The 24,969-nt window shown below is 36.9% G+C and overlaps 1 protein-coding gene across 19 annotated transcripts in view; it reads right to left on the reverse strand.

Annotated features, from left to right (window-relative positions):
* RBFOX1 (RNA binding fox-1 homolog 1) overlaps positions 1-24,969 on the reverse strand; it is a 1,166,109-nt gene that overhangs the window by 988,983 nt on the left and 152,157 nt on the right. For all 19 annotated transcript variants that reach the window (XM_075435958.1, XM_075435955.1, XM_075435968.1 and 16 more), the window contains exon 2: positions 21,682-21,714. In XM_075435958.1, the coding sequence (XP_075292073.1) occupies positions 21,682-21,714 (33 nt within the window). The remainder of the gene's footprint in view (positions 1-21,681; positions 21,715-24,969) is intronic.

Consider the following 24,969-nt stretch of genomic DNA (forward strand, 5'->3'; position numbering starts at 1 on the left):
CAGGCAAATTTTACAGTTTTCACTAGTGTAACTAGCTGAAAAAAAATCCAGGGTATCAGTCTATCATGTGCTGATAATATGACTCCTAACAATTTTCCCATTAAAAATAATTTAAGACACATGTTACATCATTCACAAGACAATCATGAGCCACACAAAACGGTTTTGAGCACAACTGAAACCAAAGTTCCATTGCTTATGTCACCTAAACAAAAACGCCTACAGTCGGAGTTCATGCTCTACAACAGATCAAGACTGTTCAGGAACTCAACTCCTGGCTAAAACAAATGCTCTGCAAAGACCTCTTTACTGTACAGGGAGCAGAGACTCCCAGATAAAGCAGCTACATTTGGTGTGTCAGGGCTGGACACTTGGGTGTGCAAAATCATTGTGACACTCCCAAATTTTAAAATAATTTGATTTATATAACTCTTGTTCCTGTGTTACATTCAGTGATTGTGAAACCAGCATTGCCTACTAAACGTATTCTGTGTATTGTATTACACAAGGCTTAGCTTTCCTTTCTTATCAGATGCCCTGACTTCCCTCAAACTCCGCTTACATTAGACCAAAAAAAAGCCTGGCTTGGGGTGCTTGAGCACTTTATACATGCAAGAAGCTCGGTGACAGCTCTTTGCTGTTTCTCTGCTGGCTTTACTCTGTCGTGTTTCAACTTCACCCATCCAATTCGGCATCATCACCGATGAAAGAAAAAGCTGCTTGTTTCCATGACAGTAGTAGGACAATTAGCTGCTCTATGTTAAAATAGCATTTCTAATATTTCTATAGCAACAGAAGTCAATCAATGGTATGACTTGAAATACGCAGGCAAAACACGAGAACCTGCATTTCAGATACTTTAGATGAATCCTGAGCTCTAAACCTATAGTTCAGAACTAACATTATCTTCCTTTGCCTGTGACTTGGTAAACTAAAGTAACACCACTTCCTACACATTATTCCAAAATTTTCTGGCAAGTGTTACGTATTCAAGAGTTATTTAAGTGACACTTTAAAAATAATTTTAAATAGTGATCTCTTTCTATACATTAAACAGACAAGCACAACAAAATATAGAGGAGGGAAAAAGAAAGTGTGCATACAGATCTATGTAACCAAAGTAGCAAACAAATATTTAATTACTTCTACCTTACACAAGGCAATGCAAATGTTCCTAAAAAACTCTGTTGTTATCAGAAATATAATAGAGAAACAATTATTAATACAGCTTCGTAAAATAAGTAAATTGTTAATGCAACAACTTGAAGTATCATTCAGGCTTTGTTTTAAATATTCACAAAAGATTTCATTGGACATTTCACAATAGTTATAAAATAACTTCAAATTTGACAACGTTGAAGCATAAAATTCAGTTGTGAGTTTTAAATTTAATTCAAAGTAGCTATAGATTGTTGAAATGTTTACTGAATAAAACACTGATCCTTGAATACGAACAATTTAATCTTTGTTCACATAACTTGTCCTATAGTAACAGACTGTATGACTGGAAGATTAAAAAAATAAAATACTTTAGTTACACACTTATTAGTCTCTTCCTTCCACAATTGCCTGCTTGGTGCTGGACAATTTCTTGTCATGTCATTTGTAGATTTATCAACATGTAGTACAAAATATATTAAGCACAGATGTCTAAAAACTGTCTTTTGTCAGACAGACTGAGTTCAGTGACACCGGGGAAAGAGGCAACCAGTTCCTTCTCCATACAGCATTACAAAGGAGAAATACGCTAATCAATCATTTTCTACCAGGTTCTATTTATACAGCAGTTGCACTTCCTAATGTCCAGATTATGTTAGTTAACTTCTCTTTGATTCAGAAGTTTGTCTGAAAGAATTCGGGGGCAGGGGAAGGGGAGTGGGGTTTGGTTTTTTGGTTTGGTGAGGCTTGTTTTTCTGGAGAAGGGCTGTAAAGGAGGTTAAAGCCTCCAGAACAGAAATTGTTTTCTGGTCCAAATATAGCAAATATGACATTGTCTAACATAATCATAGAGATTGTTTTGGTTTTTATGTCCCTGCTGAGCACTTCAGGTCCACAGAAAGAAGCACACACAACCACTGCGGAAGTGTCGGTAATACTCTATATCTTAAATAAGGTCAGTCACAGACTCTGGCTACGACAGAATACTCTGGAAAACGCAGACAGCTGAATATGTGCTATAATTGTATCTCCTCAGGTCCTGAATGGTTTCCACTGGGAAAGCAATTACATTAACTGGTAACTTGTTCTGTCTGTAGCGTCTTTTCACTTTCTATAAGCAATTTGTAGACGCAGTCACTGCACAATAACATGAACACCCATAATGAAAACACTGCTCCTTTCAAGGCTCAAACAAACACTTGGTAGCCTAAGTATCACAGTCTGAAGTATCTACACTCCACAGCCCTAAACCTCAGCAGGGTGAAGTTATCTAACTACACCCCCCCCTCCCCCCCCCCCCCCCCCCCCCCCCCCAAAGAGTTACACTTTAACAACCATGTAGAAAAGCATGCTAGGTTCTTTAGTTTGGACCTGTTCTGCTGGCATACTGTATGGTACCCATATTATATGCAGCATAATTTAATTCTAGAATTCTCCTGAAAGATTGCAAATATTATTTTTTGTTTGCTGAAAGAAGCATTGGGGGTAATATATTGTCCATTTCTTCCTTTACTTATTTATATATGTCTGCCCCTTCAGTCACTCAGAAATTGCATTACCTGGTGAATGAAATACATATTAAAAAAAAACTTGCTTTGCTTTATTTGATTTTTTTTTTTTTTTGTGAATGCAATAGCAATTGCTATTTCTCCCAATAGCTGCCTGATGCTAATATTTTCGGTCTATACTTGGTCTGAATATTTGCATTCATTTTATCTGCTGCCACCCATTCCACCAGGTACTGTTTAATGCCCTGATACAGTGACTAATGCTTTAATCCCTGGAGAAAAACAGATAAGCAATGAACAACACAGACCTAGCATGGATTCTCAAGTGAACATTTCTCGATGAAAAGAAAGACAATAACTTTACAAATGTTTTCATAATAATAATCCAAATCCTTGTGAGTCACAGTAGAGGGAATTTGCCACAGATTCCTGTGAAATATTTACAACTCTTATCACTTTTCAACCAAATAAATGGAACCATGTTCTGAATCACTGACTTGCCCAACTGTTACCAAGGAAATTTGCAAAGATGGAAAAAAACAACTGACAATTGTTTGGCTTATTTAACTTTTTGGAGCTGCCGATTCCCTCCCAACATTATTCATGCAGCAATTCAACTAGCAGGTTGGATGATTTCTGCTCTCTTTTCCAATCTTTTATGAGCTGCTTCCTTAGTCTAATTAAAGCAGAGAACCCAGTTGTCTTCCTCTCTACTTCACGGAGCTAAGGGAAGGACTCCAGGAAAATCACTCTTCAGGGAACCCACAGGGATGGACAGGATCTAAGATTTGGGAATTTAATTCTCAAGCTCTAGATTTCTCAGAGCTAAAAAACCAGCTAGTTTTGCAAGTTATGTTAGGGCCTGGTCCAAGTCCTGCATTTTCGTCTGATGTGCCTAATAGCACACTACTGTATTCACAGACAGGTAAGAGTGTCATTTAAAGGAAAGCAATTAACAGCAATGCGTTCCCTACCTGAGACCAGAGCCTGACTGCACTTCACTTTCATTCAAGGCAGACTCACAGATCAGCTGGGGAACAACTGCATGGTCTCAGACAGCAGCCTGTTGTTCCCCTGCCTGTCGGGAACGGGACAGAACAGCAGGAGTTTGCACCAGCTTTGCCACTCAGCTGACACCACAATATGACTCACAGGTACCGAGCCATACTGGCTCTTGCTCTTTCTGCTTCCCCTTTGCTCCTGCAAATGGGTTGCAATGTTAATTAGGCAATAGTACAATTAAGAATTCTTATACTTTCTAGGAAAGAACAGGAGACAGCTGCAAAACCCATCCATTGCTTAGAGACTATGCCTGTCACCATCAGGAACCCACGTTTGCCTACTCTTACATTACAACATGCAGCATGAAGAACATAAATATAATCATCATTTTTTGCAGAATCAACAAAAAAGCACCTCAAAATTTCTTTGCAATATAGACAAATTCTATTTTACAGCTTTGACAGACTGACTTCATCGAACAGGAAAGTTAGAATAAGCTGTCTGCAGAAAATGCTATGATCCTGTTGCCTGTATCTTCCGCCATAATTGCCCATGTGAAATGCATGTATCCACACAACTGAGATTGTAAAAGACGAGCAACAAGGGAAGTGCGGACTGCTACCAGCAACTGCCAGCAAGCCCTGCGTCATTATCAGTCAGGCTATACTATCTCTGCAACGCCTTGACCTCTAAAGCGGCACAGAGTTAGAGAAAGGCAGAAAACAGGGCTGGATGTGCACAGCCCATTGCAGTGCTCCAAGACTCTCAATTAGGCTGTGGTTGTAGACATGATTTGCCGTCACTGCAGGAGGGGGGAAATTGAGGCAGGGAGCCACAGCTGCTGCTGGGCGATGATGAAGTTCTGTGGTGTCTAAAGCTGGGATTTTGCTGCCCTCATCAGTTTACAACCCTCAGCAACTACCTGCTTCACTTGTGCCTAAAGCTGGCCCTCATGGTAAGTTTCCCTTAAGGTGTTATAGGTCATAAAAAAAAAAGCGATAAACAGTTGGCTGTGGATCTGGGAGAGGTGGCCTTACTGCATAACAAAAAAAGTAAAATGAACTACTGGAAACTGTATATTTGCTAATGATTTTTTTCCTAACAGCCATAGGTTAAATACAAATGTCAACAACAGGATCCCAAGCCGTCCACAACTTCATCAGTAAAATGGTCGGTGCAAGCCACTGACTCAAAAGATCAATATTTGAAACAAAAATAGAAATATCAGACCAGAGAAATGCATACTTTTCAAATCCAACTAAATAAAATCCCCAGGAAAGATTTTATAGTAATGATCTCCCAATGGTATTTCTGTACGCTTCTGCATTAAATCAGATCAATATAGGAATTTACTTGCAAGTGATTTTTGAGAGATCTAGGCAATATGCAACAGGATAATTTCCCTACAAACACAGTGAAAAGCAGTGACTTCAGGTGAGAATAACAGAACAATTATTTTAATTTTACAGTATTGAAAACTCCCTGTCCTTGAAAGAAAAAACATATCAGTATTAAAATTAACAGTACTCCTTCACTGACCCAGTGAAGTGGTTACAACAACTTCCTAACTTAAAGGTCGAAAGTAGTTAATTATAGAGAATACATGTTTATGGATCTACCAAGGCTTAAAGAACAGATGTCTGGTACTTACATGGTCATACACACATACTGGATGATTCTCAGAGCTGACTGTGTCAGACGATCTATTCCTCATAGAGTATTATTTTAAATATATTTAGTTCAAAATAGACCAACATGAACATCATTGTTTGCATCCTGTTTGGAAATTAGCTAGCCTAATTAGTTAACTGCTTAAAAGCAGACTGCATCCCATGTGAAGGGAGGATGCTCACAAGCTAGGGACTAGCTTGGAATGATGTGACATACGCAGGGGAAGGTCTCTCCTCCTTTCCATTAGAAGTTTCATTAAATGAGATCATAAATACATGCTGCTTTTAACCATGTGCATAGCATAATATGTTTCCTAGCATAGAAGAATTATCCCCCATTATACCTCTCAGTTTCTAAGACTTGCAGTGCTAGAGTATTTCAGAGAAAGTTGAACATCTGCCCTCAATGCACCAGTTATCAACACCACACTGCGTGGTCTGGATCAAAAGGATTCAGCTTATAAGTCTTTCCTTACTCCATCTCTTTAGAAGGAAATATCTACGCATTTAAAACATCATCTGCTTCATTCCTTACAGTTCCAACTCTTCTGCACTCCTCAGAAGAGCTTATCTGCAGTCCTAGGGAAGTGGGAGAAACATTAAAAGTTATGTGCGAAAAGCAAATTGGGAAGAGTGATAAACTTGACAGCAGTCAATATATTCAAAAATTTTAATCAAAATCTCGATGGTGTAAAGATAAAACACATCCCAATAACATAGTAAGCCAAAAAAGTTTTCACATTGCTTTTATCTATTTAGTATTTATCATTCATGATTAAAAAGAGCCTAGTAACATATTCACCTGAGAAGAGTTACAATCTCTTGCGAAATAAGGCTATTTATTCTCATTTATAAATTCGAAATAACTTGCTTTACTTGTGTAAGGCACATATTTTAAAGTATTTTTATGAAAACATTATCATTTGGCCAAGAAAACAAACAGTTCTAAAAGAAAACATGCAATTAAAAGTCTCTCTCTGCTGTGTGTTTACATATTAGACTTCAATTCAGTGAACTTAAAACCTAAACTAATTTTGCCCATAGTTACAAATAAAGTTTCTGAAGACTAAACAAATAAAGAGGACGTCCACAGAACAGATAATTTACTCCTGGTCATTTTCTGTTGTTATGTCTTTGAAAGGCTTCGGCTTCAAGGTCTGCTTAGTTAATTATTCACGCAATTTTGAATTGTTAAACATGTTTTTTCTTTTCACAAATTTACTCTTATCTGCCACCTTAAAAAAAAAAAAAAAAAGTAGCCGCCACTAAAAGAAGAGTTGTTTCAGTCTTTAATTGCGTCATTCAGAAATTTTTGATTTTCTATGAGAACTAAGTGAAGAATTGAGCTTGACTTTTTGATGAGAAGGCAGTAAAATCCCTTCCCATTGCCAGCCCGAGGAAATGTCATTCAGCGACATGGAGCAGTTACTGAACATACTGTATCCCAATTTACTGAGTCAAGCAGATATATTAAAAAGAGCACATAGAAAGTCACAGTTACCTGAGAGATCACCTTTTTCTTCTACAGCATGCATAAATCCCACAAAGCCAACTAAAAAAGCGTTACGCCTGTGATTCAGCAATGGAGCTGAAGCAGAAGAGGATCGCTGGCCTAACATGCTGGTAAGCACAGGGGGATGAGAGCTCCATTACGGATAACCACAGCTATCTTCCCTTGTAGTATAGAAAAAAAGACTGGGTAACCTACTAATAGCCTGAAAAGCTGCCACAGGGATTTATTTATTTTACTATCCCTCTGCTGGTGGGGAAAAGAAAAAAAAAAAAAAAGAAAAAAAAAAAAAAAAACACGAAGAAAAAAACCCAACACTTGATTTTTTGACTGCTTAAGGAGTTTTTCCAAGACAAAAGGCTTTTGTGCTCTTTTATCCCACTGCTCCTAGTAGGTGCCTAAGAGACTGTAAAGACTAATAATAAGAGGGGAAGTAACTCCAATGAAAAGTGGTGTTCTATAGTAACAGGACTTCTGGAGTTCTTATTTTGTCCCCAACCAACATCTCTGTCTTATTTGGGCCATGATCTCCAGGGAAAACTCTGATTGCAGCAATGATTATCATCAGGAATAAGTCATTAAAACACCTCACTCGTAAATCTATTTTTATTCTACAAACGAAGCGTGAAATGTTGAAGAAATACCACAAATGAGAATAAGCAGATTAATTTTTAAAGTAATTATTTCCATATCATTCATTTAAGTGCCATCATTAACCTGAGCATGTTGACATTTGGTTTTGTGAACTGCATGACTTTTAACCTGACAGTGTCTTTGTCCACATGCTGCTAAAACCTCTGCTTTCAGAAATGACAACCAAAGCACCACTTCATTCCAGGCACTCTGACCATATATTTAACTATGTTCTGCAGTATGCTCGCTGACAACCGTACAAGCAGAGGAGTATTTTTTCCCATGAAGAAAAACATCACCAAAATGAATTACTGTGCTACATCCGAACAAAAAATATTTATTTAGAAAAAAGAACACTTAGTAAAATTATCTAATTAAAATTATTCAGACTTGCTTTGCAATATAAATATTTTTGAAGGAAGACACCAGATAGTACAGTCTCTAGTCCATGCGACTTCATTAGCTTCGAGCTTTAACCCTGCAACTGTTAGCTCTGATTGGAAAAATTACATCCGAGCTTTTGTAGTAAGAAGTGATTATGTGTATTTAGAAAGTGAAGACATCAGTTCCCAAGCTACCTAACATCAATTAAAGGAGGCCAAATTACATCGATGTTCTAATTCCACAAAATTAATGGTAACTTTTTTTTAATAGATGTAACAACATTTCCCTGAGGTCCTGTAATAAATTCTTATCACAGCCACTCATGTAGAAATTAAATGGTTACCTACCCATGAAAATCCAATGTTTAAAATCAGTTATGGGAAGGATGACAACAAGGTTCCTAGCGGTTTCTGTGTTCTTCTTCTGGGCATTTTAAATATGATTTATTGTTTCAGAGTTCTTTACTTTTAAACACCAGGAAATGACAAAAGAAAAAACATTCTTGTTCTTTATGAAATATTCAGGAAATATTCCTTTTTCATATAAGTTCATTTTAAAAAGAGCATTCCTCTAAACTCATGGGATCAGGAGCTAATTAAGGTTACTTGTAATTACTTTTAATCAAAATGCAATCATATGTCTTCACAACATTTCATAAAAAGAAAAGGGGATTTTTTTTCATTATTTTTCGTTTTTAAAGAGTTTGGTGACATAAACCAAATACTTCCATTTTCCACATCATCAGTCATGCTCAAGAGGATGTGAGACTGATGCAACTCTGGTATACAGATCTCAGGAGGTCAGATCAGAACACTGAGCACATATGGATGAAATATTCTGAAGCCTGTTGTGAAAATTTTGCCATTAACTGGGTATTGACACTTACATAGCTGAATTAGGGGTCTTTATAAAAAAAAAAACCAACAAAACAAAGAAAAGCAACAAACCAAATCAAACCCAAAACACAGGCCATGCTCTGGAGAAACAAAAATACATCTGAAGACTCTCTGCTCAAGAAAACAAAAATAGAAAATTCAGAGAGTGAAACTCAGCTGATTATTCAAAGCCTTATTTTTGTAGCTGGGGCCACCGAGCAGTTGATTAATTGCTTAAAATATTTTTCAGTATTACTGTTTTCTAATGTTATCTATGGCACGGCAATTTCTACCTTGAGAAACCTTCAAAAAAGTTCAAACACTTGTCTACATGAGAACAATCGCACTCACCTTGAAAAGGAATCCACCCCTTAAATTCAAATTACTACCCTCTAAGCCTTCTTTTTAAAAAAATCATAACTGTTAGAATTGGGAAAAATACAACGTGAGCATCTGCAAATACAAAAGCAGAATAAGACCATCCTATCCAGAAGCAGAAAAGTCTAACACAGTGCCCTCTAATGACATACTTGATGGCCTTTCAGTAGCAGCATAAGAGGCATCAAGCCACTAATCACATGTTCTCCACTACTAAGACTGGAATTCTTCTTTGTAACTTTTGTGACAAAACATCTTCCATTCTTCAGCCCCCAATCAAACAAACAAAAAAAAAAGCAGAAAGTATCCCAGAACCAAGGAGAATTTAGGACAGTGTCACAGTCTTCTTTTTTCTGACGACTCCACAACTTTTTTTTTTTTTTTAATACAAAATATACCAACAATTTTACCAGTTTTTTCTACAAACAGTTTTTGTTTTGACAACTTAGTGTTTTCTAGTGGAGGATTATATGGTCAGAAAAAAAAAAACCCACCAGAAAATTGCCAGTCTCTGTGTGGACAGTATAGAGGCTAAGAGATCAGAGAGATTTTAGAAGCAGTTCTGTAATGTAGAATCTAATGCAAAGCCACCTGCTATTTATAGCAGGGTATCTCAGTGAGACTCGCTATTTGTGATAAGGAATTCAGTGCCGAATCACCCGTGGAAGAGGAAGCTCAAGTAGTGGCTCCTATGGTTGCTAAACTTTCACATTCTTGCTACCATAATGCACTTCTGACACATTTGACTTACTCTGATTCCTTTAATTTAGTACTTAAATTATTCAGTAGAGAGCCATAAACCAAACTTTCTACCAGTTGCAGCCACATTCAAAAATACTTGCTACTGACATTCTATCTCTTCTTGAGTTCTCTGTAGCATCTCTCCTAAAATACTGTACTGAGCAGCAGAGAATCATAACTGAATATATCGTCCACATCACAATGAATATTTATTACAAGTTTAACAAAGACAGTATTGAATTAGTTTGTCTCGTTGGTTTGGCTTTTGGCTAATATTAGTTTAGGCCTTAAGCTGCTACTATGATTCTCTTCTGAAAAGCAGTCTTCAAAACTACATTACAAACGTTATTTAGTTGGCTTCTTTGATAAAGTCAATACAAGACAAACTAAACTAATGGATATAATACAGTTCTTAAACACCAATATTATAAATTAAGTATATTCTTGTTGTTCATTTAGAAAGCTGTTTTGTAATGCAGGTTTTGTAGTGATGCATCATAATTCATTAAACATCACAGATATTTCCTCCCAGAACATTCTTCTGGTCTCTTGACAATCGCTGTCTTTACCAACATGTAATCATCTATGTTCATCTGTAGATGCCCTTCTGTTATTTGCCAAAATAAATCATCTAGAGCTGAAATACTATGCTGTTTTCAATTTCTTTTTTTTTTCAAAAATCATGCTGTATGTGAAGAGCTGTTCAGCTGGGAGCTACTTTGCCTCCCCAGAGAAGTTGCAGCATAAACATTCACTGAATCCAGAGCAGGAAAGAAATTCTCTTGTTATGTTTGAAGTCTAAGAATCTAAAGTCTGCAGAAAAAAGTAATTGAGTTTAAAAGATTGAACTCACTGAGCTTCTCTAGATGATTTGGAATCTACTCTGAATTTCTTCAAACCTTACACACTACAACATTCACCGTGTCCTCTGGGAATAAAGGGCACTAAGGCAGAAGAAAATGAGATACAGCAAGGAAGAGTAATTTTCAACCCAGCTGCTGTGAGTTAGTCTGCTCTGTTACAGAAACTCTGTAAAGATGATTCTGAAGATTTTAGCCTAGTCTCACAGCCATAAACTCCCAATCAGACAGTATCCTTTGGTTAGGAAAACATTTTAGTCATGCTGCAAATAATTCATCATATGCGAATAATTCATCATAATGTGAACAAACCACTTTCAGACTACAGGTAATTGGAAACTCTTCATCAGACCAGAAACTGGCTTCCTGTTCAATGGCAAAGAAATGTGGAACTGCTGGGGAAAAAAATGTGCCTCAACAGGCTAACACATACCCTGGGCTGCCCTCTGTCATTTGCCCGTTTATAAGGTGAAAGATGCAGATCTTCCTCTGCATTCCAAATCACACATTTGCTTCACCCACAACCGAAATATTTTAATTATGCCATCTGAGAAAATTCAAGATTGAAGAGGTAGAAGAGGATTTTTTTTTTTGGCTATGCCTTGTTGACCCATCTTCAAAGATGTCATTTCTGAGGAGTAGAAAGGTGTATATTTCACCTATTACTTGCTCAGCTCCCCCACTTTCCTCCCGATCACGACAGTCACTCTCCAGGTCTATCAATCTGTTTTCCTCACCTTTGTAAGACTGGGCAGGAGTTCCTCTCTCCTGTTCTCCCTGAAGCAGATACATCAATATAGGTACTATTGTTCATCTTCCCAATATTTTCCCTTATGAAAAGCGGGAGCCGGGAGCCAGAGAATAAAACTTTTTTTTTTCCTTGCCTCTATTCTGGCAATATAAGCATTTCTCCAAAAAGCCACTCCAGTTTTAAATCACCTCAAACCCTATGTTTTCACAGGAGGACAGGAAACATGGGTGGCAGCTAGTCAAACATGAGTGGGAAAGGAAACAATTCTAATACTTCAGTCAAAAGAAAAAGAAAAAATCAAAACACACACACACTTCCCCCAAACAACACCTGGTAAGTCTGGCTATTCACCTTTGCAGCAAGTATTGCTAATAAGCAAAGTTCTTTGAGACGTACAATGTGAATGGTCAGCAGTACCTTTCCAAAGCCTCTTAGTGAAGAAGACTCAAAACAAAATGCTCTTTGTCTTGTAATTGCTTTACTTGTGAATTAACTTATGTAAAACCTATTTTTTATAAACCTATTATTTTCCCTAAAAATAAAACCATAATATTCTAACTTCTACAATCAATGTTTTTGTAGTGGTGGAAAACTACATTACTCTTGCACTGCAGTGTTGGTTTTGTTTGTTTTCTCCAGACTACTTACATTTCATTCATAAACTTTTGCCAGAATAACTGTTTTGCCCATTTCGTGCACAATGTTAAGTAGCAGTACAAGACCTAGTTAAGAAGAAACATAGTCCTTTCTATATTTTTACATTATACAGTTTTTAATAATGTCTTAGCCAGTCATTTTAGTGCTACTAGTCTAGTGCCTTTGTAAAATACTACTTCCCCTTTCACTGATGGGACAGGCTTACTTCTTCGCACATCATGAAGCACTGCCTTACTTCAAATGTCAGTAGACCTGCATCTTTGACCTGCACAGAGCGCATACTGATAATACTTGTGTTTGCATATGCGTACGCACCTAGAAGGCATCACTATTACATTAACCTCAGCTCACAGACAGTAAATGAGAAAGCTGATCACGTTTAATACTTTAACAGATGTCAACCCAAGTTAACCACAATACATTGATAGGTGCTTAGCTGTGCTTCAGACTGGAAGCTCTTTCTTGGCATTTTCAAGGTAGAAAACTAGAGGAAAACAGAGGAAATGACCAAAACCAGAGAGGGCTGTGCTGCAGTGATTCATTCCATTACATTAATTAAAACATTAAGTTGTTGAACTAATTTACTGCTGAAAAAAATATCTTTTTTGACCAGACATTGCAGTCCCCAAGCCAATGGGACTTCTTCCTCTGTAATGGTGAGGTGTGGGAACTGATGATTAACAATTTAGACTCTATATGCGTAAGCTTCTGCCACCTTCTGCCTAAATTAAGATCACATTCACTGCTCTTAAAAACTGGCACAGCTCCATTAAGACACAGCTCCATTAAAGTTTATGAAGCTCTGCCAATTTACACAGCATAGAACTTGGCCTGTGATTTGTTTAAAGGTTAGAAGCTTTGCCTGCAAAGATTACAATTCCACCTGGAATTCAGCTAGTCTTTAATTTATGCAGCTGCCCATGTCAGCCAAAAGGTCTTTACATTAGACTATCAATGAAATAGAACAACGAACATTTTAACCACGTTTCTATATTCTTATAGGTACCTAGGAAATAAGTTTTTTCTCCCATTATTTTACATTGTACCCATGAAATTCCATCTTTTTTCCTTGCTGTTATGAATGATTTTTGTTCAATATCAAGAGAAAAAAACCACCTTTTTTCTGGCCCAGTTACAGAAATAAAACAAAAGAAAAAACTTTATTCACTATACTTTCCAGTAACAGGATTTCCACTGTAGGTTTTCAGCATATAAACTGAATAACCAACTGTACCCTTGATAATCTGATTTGGAATAATTAGTCAAAAGAAGAGAACAGTCCCCAAACAATTTTCACTATATCTGAGGATGGAAGAAAACCTTTATCGGAAAAAAATGACATTGAAATGAGCAGCTTCTTATTTTAAATAACCAACAGTGAGTACTAATGTATTTTCCACTAAAACTTCCTTCTGAGTTTCATCTGTGATTACACTCTCTTTACTAGCTATGTACTTCATAAACATGACAATTGTTGCCAATGATTTTTTCACAGCATATGGCCAAGAGATGCATACAAATTTAATGGAAAGAGCATGCAAAAGCCTTCTTAATGTTAATCCTTGCAGAAGGAAGAGGTTTATCTTCAAAGATCTACTTAAAGATGTTTGTGACAGCTGAGGAATTTATCTCCAATTCTTTTTGCCTGCGGTGTGCCACATTGCTATTTTCCCCGTAGCAACATGCAAGAAGCAAACTAAGATGTTATAGACATAATAGAGATAAAAAATGACCCTATTTCCATGTCCATGTGATAAATGGAATGAAAGGTCAGTGAACACATATTTGCACATTAATTGAACTGCACGATTCTGCCCTGTTCAATCAAGTCACTACTGTATGTACCACAGGAAATTTTTCCCCAGGAATCATTAAACCAACTTTATCGCTCAAACACACACACATTTTCACCTATTTATCTTCTTGCCTTGCCAAGATAGAAAAAAAAAGTTACTTCTGCATATTCACATGATTGAAAACACATACACATTAATTTATATATTACTATATCACATCAATTTTGTGAGAATCTGAACTAAGTGTCATCATTCACTGTAATAATCAGAGCACAAAGGTACTTGATCAACTGTTGTAGCCTATAACTATTTAGGAGACATTCCGGCTTTGAGAATATTAAGTTTTCCCTTAGAAACCACGTTTCCTTTGGCTGATTTAATCATCAAGATCAATATGGCACATCTACAGTTCTGACAGTATGATACTCTTGAAATTCACAACAAAAGGACTGAGAAAAGTGTGATTAATATAGCATCTCTAAAATCTTCATCAAAACATGTTAAGAGTCTTATATAGGCAGTGAAAACTTACAACATTTAGCAAGAAGACATAGAATTAAACTAAGAAATAGAAATACTAAACAAAGTCAACACTACCCCTTTAGTGAGATGAGCTTATATTCTTTCTGTTGCTATCAAATTACTGATAAACATTGCTGAAACATATTCTGGAGCCACATATTCATAAAAATATATGTGTATATACATACACAGAGAAAAGGCATACGTGATGGTTCACAGTTGTCATTATTTTGTTAAATTTAATTATCTTCAGAAGCCTCTGTAGGAGTCTTGTCCAAAGAGATCTCTGGGTTTTTGGGGGTGGGGGTGCAATCTCCTTGGAGGAAGATTTCAGTTTCAGAATTTCTGGTCTATATTAATCTAAACAGCTTTGTCAGAAGCTTTGTAGATCTAGATAAGAACTCTTCCCTTTTAACAGCGTACTTCCCAAAGTACAGTGAAATCTCAGTCTGAACATAAAGCCAGGTTTATGTCACACTATGTTCCATAAGCAGTTTTAGAGGCCTGACCAAAGGGACTGAGCAGCATTTAAGTGACAAAAGGACAAAAGAGAAGCCTAAGAAAACTTAACAAAGCAGACCTCAAAAGAAAGATAGAAGCTCTTAAATAAAAAGAGAGAATAAATCTATACAAGCAATTAAAAGACTGTTTCCAGAGATAAAGACTTTATTAGGGATGATTGCACATCTTTAAATGAAGCAAATATAGGTAGCTGACTTAGTCCATGAACCATTTTTTGTACACACATTAGAAAAAAACACACTCCTAGTCTGAAATCTGTGTAGGAAATAGAGTCTCAGCTAGCAGACCCACACAGAACAATCTGCATGGTATAGTAATGATGAAGATTTTAGTCAACAAGTCTTATGATCTTGTTTTGCAACCACTCTCCTAGAAGCACCATGAAGCACTTGGGTAAACCTTCAGACTGTACTGGGACAGCTGAAGAAAATATAATTTTTAAAAGCTTACAAGACCCATGCCTTCGTTACTGTAACTGAGTAAAGACGATTTATGTGAGCAAATCTTTGCCAAACTGGATGACAGCTAATGCCTGGTACTCCTTTAAAGAAATACAAAATGAAGGCTCAAGTTCCAATTGTGTCTTTTATAAATGCTCTTTTTAATAATACATAATCAGTAAATTAGTTACCTGGTTCTGTCTAAACTGATATATTGCATGATTCAATATATTTGGGTTTTTATGAAAGTTTGTAATTTCCGTTCATTATCTTTTGCTGAACTATTTGCTTTTCAATGGTAGAAGCTTGTGCTTCTATGAGTAAAGTAGTCCCCAAACCATAAATTATATCCTACAGTTTTGACATCATTTATTATCAGAGTATTATACATGCCAACCTTTTGACTACTCCAGATCAAAAGAGTTGCTCTCCAGGCTCATATTTCACTATAGCTCTCATATTTTATGCAGCAAATTAGGTTTTACAGTAGCAGCTACAGCAAGATTGTCTCTCATGCTGCACAGCTTAAAATAACTGTAGAGGATTTCACATTGAAGGAGCATGATCTTATAAATTCATATTCAAGTAAAAAAAATGGATGAAAACTTTCTGTAATTCCTTTCCATCCATTTTGTACAGTTTTTATGCATATACGTGTAAGTAACGTGGCTAAACCCTGAAACCATAGAAGGTAGTCAGGATTCTGCCTTTGGTAATAAAAGTTGGAGGGGAACCTAGCAAATGCTAATGAAGGCAGGTATTTTAAGTGTTCAAATGAGGATGCACTCAAATCACGTTCAAAGGTCACCTACCAGGCATGCACCGCTATGAATTTCTTTTCTGCCGCATTTGGAATGTCCTTATTAACTTGTCAAGATAATTGCTACAGCTGGGAGTTCCCGTCACTGACAATCAAGAGTTTATTAGGTATCTGAAGACACAGGTAGGTGGCTCAGTAGGATTTATATGTGACACTGAATTACCCGTAGACATCTTTCAGTGGTAGTTCAGACCCTTACTCAGCTCATACACTTGTAAAGTACTTTTCAGTGGACATTACTTATAGGTAAACACCAAAACAACAATTTCTGCACAGTTATAGCTCTTCAGTTATAAAAACTTGACAAGTAAAAATTATTATAACACATAATTCCTGAATTTACACTTCAGATTATGAATATTCTTAGTAGTCATATAATAAAAAATTAGCAATTGATTGCATTTATTATTTTTTTTTAAACTGCTGATACCTACTTATACACAATTTGTGACAGCTTATGATTCAGTCAGACTTGAAGGGCTTTCAATGGATCAAGCAAAAAGGACCATCTGGCTGTAATAATTATCCTCTTGATAAATTTAAACTCCTGCTACAAACTACAGAGATGTTAAACGCTTAAAATAATCACCATTATGACTACATGGAAAGCATTAGGCCACACTTGTATAGAAATTGCTACTTCTCTTTAAAATCCAAATATTTTCTTGCTCTTAATAAATTAAAGATATAATCATTAAAAAGTACTAATAGCAAATTCTTTATCAGTCATCACGACTCATTCCTCTTTTATAGAAGAAGGAACGTACAGCTGGATAGGTTCAATCAAATGTCTTGGCTGATGCAAAGTATTGATGCATCAGAAAAGGGAGAGGCTATAATCCATTCATTCATTCTGAAAAAGCAATCTGAAAATAGAAATGGAAGTGTCTTCTGTCCTGAGCACGTACGTACCCTGGAGTGATGGCTAGCTAGGTGCTTGCATGTTAAGTGTGCTCTGGAGAATGAAGTAGGATACAGAGGTTAGGAAGTCTAAATGACATGTTTTTATCTACCGTGGATTTTTAATACAACACCTGCAATTGATCCTAAGATCATCCAACCAAGTATTCACGTTTCCCCAAATAGTTTCCACTGATATCATAGTTTTCCCATAAAAATAAATCAGACAGCCAACAGGATTTAAAATTTACTCATATACTAGCAAAAAGAATTGTAAGACTACTAGGAATAGAGTGCACTGCAAACTATCAAAACAATAATAGTAGAACAATATTGGCAGATGCCTATTTTCTTAGAAAGTCCTACTATCTGTTACACACACTCTGCCACCGACTCCTTTACAAAAACAAATTAGTTCACTTTGGCATTAAAACTAGGAAAAACAGATAGTATGGTCAAGCTGGCAATGAAACCCCAGGGTTCTGCTACTGACCTGCTACATGACTTTCTTCATTTCACTCTAGCCATTTTATGAATTATCTACATAAGCGTGTCAGACCTTTGAAATACTGTGTAACACATGCCTGTACACAACCTGAAAGACTAGGGTTCCAACTGGGGCCTCTAGGCATTAGTGAAACGCAAACAGGCAATCATATCAGCAAGCACAAATGCTCTGAATGGCTTTTAGACCATATCTGCCTAAGACACCTTCCATGTGTATCTCTTGCATCATTCACGCCAACATAATTCCACAGCACCACAAGCATACACGATTTTTCATCAACATTTTAAGAACAAAAATTGAATGAAACAGTTGTCTGTCCTGTCAGAGGATTTTCCTCCACTCTTCACCCCACACAGAGCGGCAAAACAATGACTGAAGTGTAATACACTTATTGGCCTTTTCAGAAACACCTTGCTAGCCAGGCCCGATCTATTCCTGCCACATAAGGAAATTTGGTGGGCTTAACAACGACATTTCCTGATAATCAAGGACCTCATGGATTGCAGTATAAATCAGTCACAGTTTTGTTATCGTTAGAGCCATATTCTCCTTACTATTCTAAAGTTTTCCTTAAACTTTGATTTAATAACCTCCTCGGCTTTGAGCTGATTTTGATTTCCAGTTTTACTGAGACATATTGGCAGCCTTTTCTTTGAGAGAGTAAAAATAGGCTGCCTTGACATTTCTCACATAAAAGCAGGCAGAGAGCTTGCACACCGTTATAATAAACTTGTATTTCAATCAGGCATGACCTCTAACTTCTCACAAGAAGGTGGCCTTGAACTTCACTGTATCATTTCTTCAAATGTTGGGGAGGAAAACAGGAATAGTAAGCAGCTCTCTGTTCTCTATTTTGGTAACAACTTTTGTTTCAGAAAGAGGAAAAGAAATTGTACTTTCCCCAACATAAACATTGTTTATACTAACAGCTAATTAGAAAGAAGGACACTCTGGAAAAAGTCATGTAGTTACTGAATGAGATGTCTTTTGAAGGGGACAAATGTGTATTCAAAAAAGCAGTAAAATGACTTGACTGCCATAAACCTGTATTAGATACAGTTAGTATACCTGAAAAAAAATCTTTCCTCAAACTGTGTTGTTCCAGGGAATTACATGAAAATTTCATTATAAAGTATCATTTATGTTATGGCAGTTTATACAGCATAGAGCTGTATTTGAGACTGTTCTCAGGCCCATTTTGTAATGATCTTGCACAATAAAACACTTAACAGATTGTTTTAGAGACCAGAGTAATTTCTGATAAAAATCGTCGTATTTGACCACCTATGTACAAGTTTTTCTTTTTTAAGATGCTTCTAACTTGCATATTTACATGACTATAACACTAAAAGACACAGTGTAGGCAGGTTTGGCAATTATTCATGGAAGGCTTCACTGCCTACAGCTCTGACTGTCACTATTTGTTGCCCCTTTATGTTAAAAGATGGAAGAAAGGTCTTTTGGAATACTTGACAGCTTCCTTTAGATGTACTTGTTTCTCTACAGTTGGTATGTGGCACCAGCGTTTGGAAGAAAAAAACCCCAACTTCGTTATATCTTCCTAAAATATTCAATAGTAATACAAACATGCTAAGTTTTTATTCAGACTTCATACAAAATTCAGTAAGGGAATACAGCTATGCCAACTAAGATGAAAAAGAGGAAAAATCAAATTTCAAGACTACTTGGATCAACAGTTCAAGAACAACCAAACAGCAGTTCTAATAAAAGATTTTTAGAAAGCAAACAACTGGTTTGTTTTTTTTTTCTTGCAAAGCAGAGTAGACATCTTTCAACATAAGTACTATACAGTAGCAAAGAACTGAGGAGCTCAAATGAGTTAAGACATGATGCAAAGGTAAGCCAGAACAAGGCTATTTTAGTGTATATCTTTCTCAGAACTCTTCATGAAGACCAAAGAGTAAAAAAACAAAGAAATATATCAAATCAGGCAAAACATGAGGCCACTATTCTCAAACCTGAGGAAATGTCTTGTATATCATCCATCCATATAAGCAGTTATTTAAGGCCTATTAGCCTCAAAACATACCAAAACTGTACTATGTTCTACCTAACACACAGTGCACTTGTGTAGGTCCCAGGAAGAAATCTTGGGAAGTTTGCCATTGCATCAAAGGAGTCATTTCCCTCAAGCAGAAAACTGATTCTAATTCAAAATCTCAGCAACCAGTTCTGCTTGCTTATTAATTCTTTTTAGTTGTTATTCTTGTGAGTTATTCCACTGAATTCAGTAGGACTATTTCCAAACAACACTACTTCCCTGATTCAGGAAAGCACTTAATTATCCTCTACCTTCACGTAGGATTTTCTCTATCTTGGGGAACTTTGGCCTTTCTTCTGAGTATTTTCATGAATGGGAGAAACAGCATCTAATAATAACCTCTTACATACAGATTTGAGCCTGCTAAGTCATCTGGTCCACGGGCTGAAGCTCAAAGGCCAGTTGATAAACTTTAAAGAACAACCAAATGTGTTAACTCTCTTAAGGTTTTCAAACAGTGAAAGTACTAACAAACAAAGCAACACAACTGACCGACTCAGAAACTTCTGAAAGTTCTAGAACTTCACACACACAAAAGAAAAAAGTGTAGGGGAACATTTTACAAATAAATGAAAAAACAGACTTTATAAAGGAGTAAAATTGATAGTGGTAACCGTACAGTGACAAACCAGAGCCCCAAAAAAACCTGTTACAAAACAATAAACTGAAAGTGGAGTCTAAGGATATAAGAACAACGGGCATTTAAAATAGTGCAACAGTGAAAAACCAGATACAAACCCTACTCCCAAAACTCTCTGAGAAAAGCCAGGTATGCAATTGAATCAGACCAGCAAAACTGAACACAAATATGACAGTCTTAATCTGAATATAAATGAATTATGTCATTCTTTTACAGTATGCGAGTGAACTTGTGTCCTTGTTCTTTAAAATAACTAGCACAGTTTATCTATTCTCTTTAATAATGCAATTTAATTTACCAAAGGTTCATATTAAAAATTTATCTCACTACAGCAGTTAAGAGTCACCTAGACATTTTGTCATAGTTAAACATTAGCTTTAGAGTACATCACAAATTCCCTACTGTGAGTCCGAGAACTGTCTCACACGGAAATACTCTGAGCTTCCAATTGACATTACATTTAAATGAGTCAGTAACTGTGCACTGAATAAAAATATCTGTCAGTTATTAAAAGTGCAGTGACTTATTCAACAGCAATGTTCAAAAGAGACAAATGCAGTATAACACAAGTTAGTGGTCACCAAGGACTGCCGTTTTTGCTTTACCAATCAGTTATTCAAAATACCCTCCAATAATCATAATATTTTCACCTCTAAGAATAGTGTTAGACCCATTAAGACCACATGAAGTACTCATACACGAATAGAAAAGCTGACAAAATAAACACGAATCCAAAATGATCAATCTAAACCATAGCAATGTCAAGCACCTACCCATAGGCAACTTACAACCCAGTTAATGCCCTTCCAGAATTTCACAAGAATTCAGCTAGCAGCATTCTCTCATAAAACTGAACTTCTCTCTCATGTCCCAGTCTGTTCAAACAGCTCATGTCATGTGGTACCAGATAAGTGAGGTGAGCTAGATAGGGACTTGGAAGGAATGCATGCCAACCACCAGAAACGACTTTGGACCAGACACAGTACCTTCCTTGCTGTCAAGCAAAGTAGAAAAATTGAGGGGCGTAGGGAAACAGTCAGATAGCCACCTTCTGTGGTGGGAAATTACAACACATGCTTAACAGAGCTCTGAACTATGCAGTTTCCATGCCATGGAAATCTTCGTGAAGACCTACATGAAACTTGCCTAGGAGGACTTTATCAGCTTAAACATTATTACAAGAAGACAACAATTCCAAAGATTAGCTCATTACACTAGAAGCAGCACAAGTGCCATAGTGAAGTCTCTTAATTTTTCACGCCAAAATTCTAAGAAAGCTATCCCCGCCATCAAAACCGCAGCCAGCTATTTAACATTCCACCAGTGTAAGTCAGGATTTCTTACCTCAGCTTTGCTGGCAGCCAGCGTTGTCAAAACCTGAAAATAACAGGAAAAACGCATTAGTATTGATTCAACAAAAAGGAGTGGGATTAATTTGCTTTTGAGGTAACCAACATCAATTGGTTGTTGTGGCTTGAGGGAACAGCACTGAAGAGAACTGTCTTTCAGACTGTGATGAGACTATTCACCTCTCACGCACATCAGAAGGCAAATGCAGGTATAAATTCAGTAATATTCAGGAATATTGGGTAAAAATTCAGGAAACATACCAAAATAGAATTGTAAAGATATTTTTCTATTTTTACTAATGTTTAATTTGTTTCTGAACAGAAATGATGAGTAATGAACCATAAGTTTTTCTAACATGTCAAGACAATTACCAGGATATAGTTTGAAAATAGGCCAGCTTAGTTTCACGGAGCTGGAAGCAACAGAGAGTTTGAAGAACACATTCCATGCAAAGGGTGACAAAGAAAGGTTTGCCAGCTGCTTTCCACTAGTGCCGCACTGCACTGGGTGCTGGTGTCCAGGTTTTGGCAGCAAGGGAGTTGCAGGAGCCTCTGTGGGAAGGGGCCGGGCCCCCCTGTTCCAGTTCTGACTCACAGCACCCGAGGCTGCGCTCAGCGCAAGCATACTTGCCTCCCGAGTAGCCGTGGAACTGCAGCAACTATTTCTCTCTGTCCATCAAGGAATTAAATTGAACTTTGTATCTCTCTAACTTTAGACACCAAACCATAGCTAAGTCAACTGCTATCAGAAACTTGCACAAAATGCAGTCCAGGTGATACAGATAAAATTGTCATTCATATTGAAGTACCTTAAAAACTTTAAATAGACACAGATATACTTTAATAGTATAGGTCAAATAACACAGATGAGGTTAACAAGCTGTTAAAAGTTTAAAAGCTGACTACAAAGGCTGCTAAATCGCATTTGTAACACAAAAATCTTTGTTAGAACTGTATGTCACGGTATTGTCACAACTTTAGTAGGTTGAAAAACCCTTAATAATCTCCTCACAAATTTCAGACTGACACCTAGCTATAATTCTGCCTACATGAGAACAGATCTTTCATTATATTGATGTTAATAATCACTTTTAAAGGATATCGCCAATTCTCCCCAGCTTTTAGGAGCAGGAGAGGGAGTGACCAACCGTGACTCGGCTTGAAGGGAGGGGAAGGGGAGCACAGAGTTTATTGAACAGAGCTCGGCCTGTAGAGCAAAAAAGACCATTAGTGTGCAGAGCTGCTGTTCAATGGAAGACATCTGTGGCTTCATCAAAAAATGATTTCAAAGAAATTTAGGAATGGAAACGAACTCCTGTCACATCACAACAAGGTATCTGCAATCACAAACAGTTATTTAATTTAACCTGATTCAAAGACAGATTCAGCTCCATTTGAAATGTGTATCTTTTGTCACTAACAGGATTTTTGAAGGCTGTTCAAGAATTTCTCTCACACAAGCAGAACTCACCTTATTTAAATTCCATTTATTTACAAACAATCACCTCTTTGTTATTCCTCTTCATCAAGACTCTTTAGCATTAGCAGTTATTTTTCCTTTCCAACACAAACCTTACGTAAAGTCATCACACGCATTCTCTGCTAGCATTCCATTAAGCTGAACACATCACTGTTAAGAGTGTCCCCGCACAAGAAGGTCTTTCTGCTGATAAACTCAGTAGAGTTACACTCTACTTGCTACAATTTAATTACATCTTTCTTGGAGGCAAATGACTACAACCATATATTGTAGAGGATATACCCAAAACCTAGCTTAACTTAAAACACCAGAATTTATAGTGACGTTTCCTGAAGCTCTCATAAATCCTGCTCTAAGCAGTCTTTCCGAGGTGCTTGTCTCTCTATCAACTGTGTAAGTAATGATAGTATAACTGAACAATATGACTATTCCAACCAAGGACTCACTAATGCCTTGCAATATAGTTAAATATTCTTCTATTTTAATAATTCACCTTATACGTCCAGACACTGTATTTCTCTTTTATACAGCTATATCTTCCCGTTGCTTTGTAGTCACCCAGTGGTCATCTGGACCACCGGACGTATTATGCCCACATCTTTCTCCTCCAAGTTATTGTCTGATAAATCTATGTTCAGCAGCTGAATTCTGGTTAGTTCCTAGAAGCATAGCCTTTTACTTGGTATTACTAACATTAATCCACTTCTTTTATTTTAATCTGCTATACCATCCACCTCTTCCTGGATAACATACCAGGCTCTTCTCTAGTAGCAGTTCCTCCCAGCTTTACATTTTTATCAAATTTCAATAGCACATTCCTATAGCAAGCATACTAATGAAAAATTATCACATGAAATGACAAATAACTCAATACAGCGACACTGCTAAGAAAAGCATTATTCTGAGCAACGCAGTACTGTGCTGACACCTTTACAGCAGGGCAGGTTACCAGGCAGTCATACCGGAGTTCTGTTAGTGAAATACTTCACCAGCCCTAGCTATACAGCTGAGAAAACTGTACTTATCCAAGCTGGACAGATGGAAATGAACACACCCTGAGATTATTTCTGAAAACTCTGCAAAGTGATCCTCACACCAGAGGGACTATGATCTTTAACAGTATACTCATCACCATATAAATGGAGACAGAGATGGAGTGTTTCTATTTAAAATAATGACATTCCTCACGCTAATGTTTAATTAATAAACAGTAAAACACATTAATTTAATATTATAGGTCAAATAACACTCATAAAATTAATGAGCTGACTGTTGCTAGTCTGTGAAGACCTGGTAATTATCTAAAAGTTCTAACAGAGATTTCTGTCTAAGTTTATGTATCTTAATGCAGTGCATTACCATGCTATTTGTATGACTAATTTCTTCCTTCCCCTCACCTCTCCCCCTCGGTTCCTGAAACTTAAAATTTCTAGACCAGCAGCTGTATATTCTGTCACATTTGAGAAGTCAGTGAATGAAGACGCAAGGGTAGTATAAACCATATGACAAAGAACAGCAGTTCGGAAGTCATTCTTTCCTGTAGGCTTTTGCAAAAAATGTCTGTCACAGTGTGATTGCTCAATTAAATCCTCCAAGAAGGTATTGCCAGACAGTAAGCTCCTTAAGCACAGCACCCACTGAGAGCTGTAGTCAGGTCACCCAAGACACAAAACCAATTTATTCATCCCCATCCTGGGCAATCCTGGGTAAGGAAGTACCTACAATTATGTCTTGATAATAAGCTAATTGTTAGAGAAGGGGGGAGTGGGGAGCAGCCAAGGGGAAGAGCAGAGAGCAAGAACT

The sequence above is a fragment of the Opisthocomus hoazin genome, chromosome 15, assembly GCF_030867145.1.
Source record: "Opisthocomus hoazin isolate bOpiHoa1 chromosome 15, bOpiHoa1.hap1, whole genome shotgun sequence".
NCBI lineage: Eukaryota > Metazoa > Chordata > Aves > Opisthocomiformes > Opisthocomidae > Opisthocomus > Opisthocomus hoazin.